Raw genomic sequence first — 4314 nt, 5'->3', positions numbered from 1 at the left:
GTCCGTTGGGGCGCCGCCTTAGGATTCCAAAGCCAGTAGCTGCGCTGCTTGCTGTAGCTGAAGGTTAGCTGCAGCACCCACTGCTGGGTTAAGCACCACAGAGCTGGAGAAAACTCAGCGAATTTTGCCAGCTTCGGTTCTATGCCCAGTTCCGTTCTTCCACATTCTCCTGGGGCTTGTCACTAAGGACACACCACCTTCAGCTACCCAACTTTCCTGCTTTCTTGTTGTCAGTCAGATATCTTACAGCTCCCTCCTCTTAGGGTGCTCTTCAGATGTGTGGGCACAAATTCAAAGTGAGAGAAAGCATCTTAAACAAAGGCTGGTTTGTGGTTTGTTGCTCTGGAAAGAGCAGCCAAATCTGTCTTCAGCAAAGATCTTGTGAGCCTTTAAGCTGGCCATTTTCACATCTGGGAAACACTATCCCTTAGCATCTCATTTCTTTGTCTGGGTGACTCGGTAGGTTAGAGGGGAGAGGATGATGGCTGTGACGCAGTGATGTTCGCCCAGGTGACAATGAAATCTTTTCAAATTTTTTCAGTTGGTGTTCCTGGGGACAACCTCCACCTGCAAATGTACGATTTGTGTCCCATGACAGGAGGACACAAGGTCTGGCTAAGCAGAGGGCTGAGTAACAACCCTGTCCGTGTTAGGAGATTCTCACATCGGAACATATTCTAGGCAAGTTCAGCTTCAATCCCAATGTAAAACCTACAGAGAAGCAGATTGTGCTCCCCAGTGTTAGTCCACATCATAGAATCATAGAATGGTTTGGGTTGGAAGGGACCTTAAAGATCATCTAGTTACATCTGTCCAAATGGTCATTTGGGAGAGGGGCTTTCCTTCTTTGGAGAGCAGGTTGTGCCGATGTGGAGCAGGGAATGAAGGCTGCAGGCCAAATCCTCGTACTGAACAGGCATTGCAAGTTACACAAGCAATTCTGATGTTTCCAAACATGAGTCACTGAACTGGTACTCAACATAATCCAATGTGAATATACTGCTGGAGGCAAGTATTTTTGTTGTATTAGTTCTTTTCACAATTTCATTCCTGTTCTTCCTCCCTGTAATTCCTGTTGTTTCATTTTTTGAAATGTTGTTTATTTTCCTGAAGGTATTCAATTAAAATAGCAGTTTAAGAGTTAGAACTATTTTTGGCATACATGCCAGACTAGGATTTGAAACAGATTTATCCCTTTTGCTGGCTATTCTTTCAAGATGGGTGGGACCCAGCTTGAGGTTGTTGTCTGGTCGTCAGTTAAGAAGATTTTTTTAATACTCTACTATTCTGGTCACAAGGAAAACTTCTTTTATATTCTCACTTTTACTACAGTGTAGTGGCTGGGAATTTAGTTTGGAAATTATAAAATCATGAAAAATTGGGCTGAGACAAACCTTGTGAGATGGTCTAGTCTATTCCCCTGTTCCAAGGCAGATCATACATTTCTAAACTGTTCCTAACGCAAGGTTCCCCTATCTTAATCTTAAAGCCTCAAATTATGGAGATTCCATAATCTCTTTAGGCAATCTGTTCTAGTGTTTTGCAATCCGGAGGATACATGTTTACCCTCAGTTGATTTTGCTTAAGTCTTCGTCGTGCAGCAAAACTTGAAAAGGAGATTGAACACAAGAGAGTAAGACACAAGAAGTAGAAAGGACCCCCAATATCACCAAGTCCAATTCCTTACTGTTGGAGGCAACCATGTCACATAAAGCCTTCCTTGTATATACACAGAGCTAAATATTTGAACCTGTCGAACTTTTCCCCTAAATGCTCAGAACAAGTTCTGCTGAGAACCTCATTTTTCTCGAAGTTAAGAATCTCCTGTAAAGTAGAACCATGAAATCTGAAGAACATTACAAAGCAGTCAGAAACATTTATGTGCAGATAATGTTTTTGTAAAGTACCAGATGATTTGCTTGCTAAAAGACATGGCAAAGTCTCAAAAAGTGAAAGGTAGATCCCTCCTAAAAATTAAAAACCCTTCTGAAACAGATGATAATACTTCTAAATTTCCTAAGACAGTGTTTGAGATCTCACAAAAAACCCCCCCAAAACAGTCTTTCACCAGGACTGCACAAGATGCTCCTAACTTTTAAGAGAAAGACATCTGAGAAAGGACAGTGATATTAGGCTCAGGAAAAAAAATGAAACTGTGACTCTTCTAAGAAGTCCTAGAAAGCGTGAAAGAAGGATAGAGGGGCTGGGCAGGAGTAAAGTCAACACAGAGTTAACTTAAAGTAAGACCAAATTCAGTGGAATTGGAGAGCAAAGCTACTGAGCTGAGGATGAGGAAGATGTTAGGTTGAAGCTGGGAGGAGCTCTTAACTTCAGTCGTCCCCTAGAAGTTTAACATGAAGGACAAGCATGACTGTCAGACATGATTGTTCTCATCTTTACAATGCCATAACTGATGCTTCGGACAGCAGTCGCCAACCCCAGTGTATCAAGGTATCCTTCAAGATACAACCCCACGTATCAAGGTATCACTGAAGATATGAAATGGCATGAGGTGTTCGGGTATCTGGATTCCACTCCTTATGACACACCACTGAATTTAAAACCCAAAGAAGAAAGCCTTGTGTAATCTTAAATGATGTGAGGTCAGAATCTTTGTCCTTGTTCTGCAGCAGCTGTGCCAACTTAGTTGGAAGAGTCTGTAGGTTATAATCAGACCCCACGGGGCAGCTACACTAGCAGAATGCCACGGCCCAATGGACAGGTCAGAACCTGGTGGGGTACTGAGTATTATCAATGAAGTCTTAAATTCAAAACTAAAGTAATCCAAGCTACCACTGAGATGTAGTCCTCCCAGAAGAAACATCTTTTTCCAAAGCTCGTAACTCAAAATGAGTCACACTTGATTAACTTCATTTGGGCCAGGAGACTAATCATGGGGTGCTATTTATAACTTATTTAAGGAAAGTCAGAGAGAGCATTAGAATAACATTCAGGATGGAAAACATGTTATAGCCTTAACATAGTGTCACTATTATAACTTAATGAAAACAGAGAACTAGGAACCTTCTCTATTAGCAGGTGTTACCTTTTTGTTTGTTTGTTTGTTTTAGTATGTCTACTCTCCAGTGCAAAAGTTATGAAATATATGTGAGACTCCAATCCAGAGAGCAACTGTCCAGCTCAGTTATTGGTGGGGTAATAGATCAGAAAATTTCACCTCCTCCTTCTCCTCACAGCTGCCCCGCACGCATGCACACACACACAGAGGCCAGGAAACTCTACGCCTATAGCACCTACCTTGGGCTTGAAGGCGATTAATTTCAGGACCATCTCAACAGTGAAGAGGCCAGTGAAGAGCATGTTGAGGATATTCATGGCTTCCTTGAACATGCAGCTCTGACCGTAGTGCTGAAAAATAGCATCCCAGCAGCAGCGTGAGGAACAGACATAGCAGATAGTCAGGAATCACAGGGCCCCTGCCGACCTCCCTTCATGATGAGATCCTTTAAAGTAAACCCCACCATGCTCAGGGTTTTTCCAATTTAGAATTCTCATCTCCCTTCCCACATAAGCATTTCTGTACCTTTAGCCATTTTTGCCGTCTGGCTCAGGATCTCCTATCACTTTTTGAGTGAGGGTTACCAAAATCGCACTGATCATTCCAGTTGAGGGCTAATTACAAATTTGCATAATGGTACAAGACATTCTCCAATTGTTTTTGTTATCTTACTTTTCCATAACACTTGGATTACTTGTTTGATTGCCACTGCACAGTGAACAGGGGTTTCACTGAGCTGTTCATAATGATAAAAAGCCATTCCCCCAGTAATTACACTTAATTCAGGACTCTGCAAAGTACACGAGCCGCTCAAATCATATCTTTCCAATGTACATTATCTTGCATTTGTCAACTCTGAATTGAATTTGCAATCATGCTGCCTATTCACTTAACTTTATTAAGATCTTATGAAGTTACTCTCTGTCTTCTATTGATTAATTCAAATTCATTCTGCAAATGTTGCCACCTCACTCGTCATACCCCTATTTCCAGATCATTATATCGAGACTGATTGCACTGCCTTATTCTAAGGTCATCTTTGAGTTCATGTTATAAGAACCCATTTGTAGTTGCTTAACTTTAATAAACTTTATCCAGCTGGGATGGATTTTCATATTCTGCATTAGCTCAGGGTGATTTATTTAAAGAAGTTTCAGTTAAAACAATTCAGCAGCAGCCAGGCCAGGGAAAAATATACCGTTGAGGTGTTTTCAAAATTTCTTGTAACATTTTTCTTGAAAGACTCTAGTACCTGCAGGACTCTGCTTTAAAACTTAGAATTTTACTGGAACGTG

The 4314-nt window shown here is 41.3% G+C and overlaps 1 protein-coding gene across 1 annotated transcript in view; it reads right to left on the bottom strand.

Annotated features, from left to right (window-relative positions):
* LOC104507117 (voltage-dependent L-type calcium channel subunit alpha-1C) overlaps positions 1–3336 on the bottom strand; it is a gene marked incomplete at its 3' end in the record, with an annotated part of 51187 nt that extends 47851 nt beyond the window's left edge. Inside the window, exon 1 of the mRNA XM_010148294.1 lies at positions 3259–3336. Coding sequence (XP_010146596.1) covers positions 3259–3336 — 78 coding nt within the window. The remainder of the gene's footprint in view (positions 1–3258) is intronic.
* Positions 3337–4314: the final 978 nt, after the last annotated feature.

Source organism: Eurypyga helias, unplaced genomic scaffold (genome assembly GCF_000690775.1).
Source record: "Eurypyga helias isolate BGI_N326 unplaced genomic scaffold, ASM69077v1 scaffold32303, whole genome shotgun sequence".
NCBI classification, from domain to species: Eukaryota; Metazoa; Chordata; class Aves; order Eurypygiformes; family Eurypygidae; genus Eurypyga; species Eurypyga helias.
Note: the sequence above shows the minus strand (reverse complement) of the source record. Positions and strands in the feature narration are given on the sequence as shown.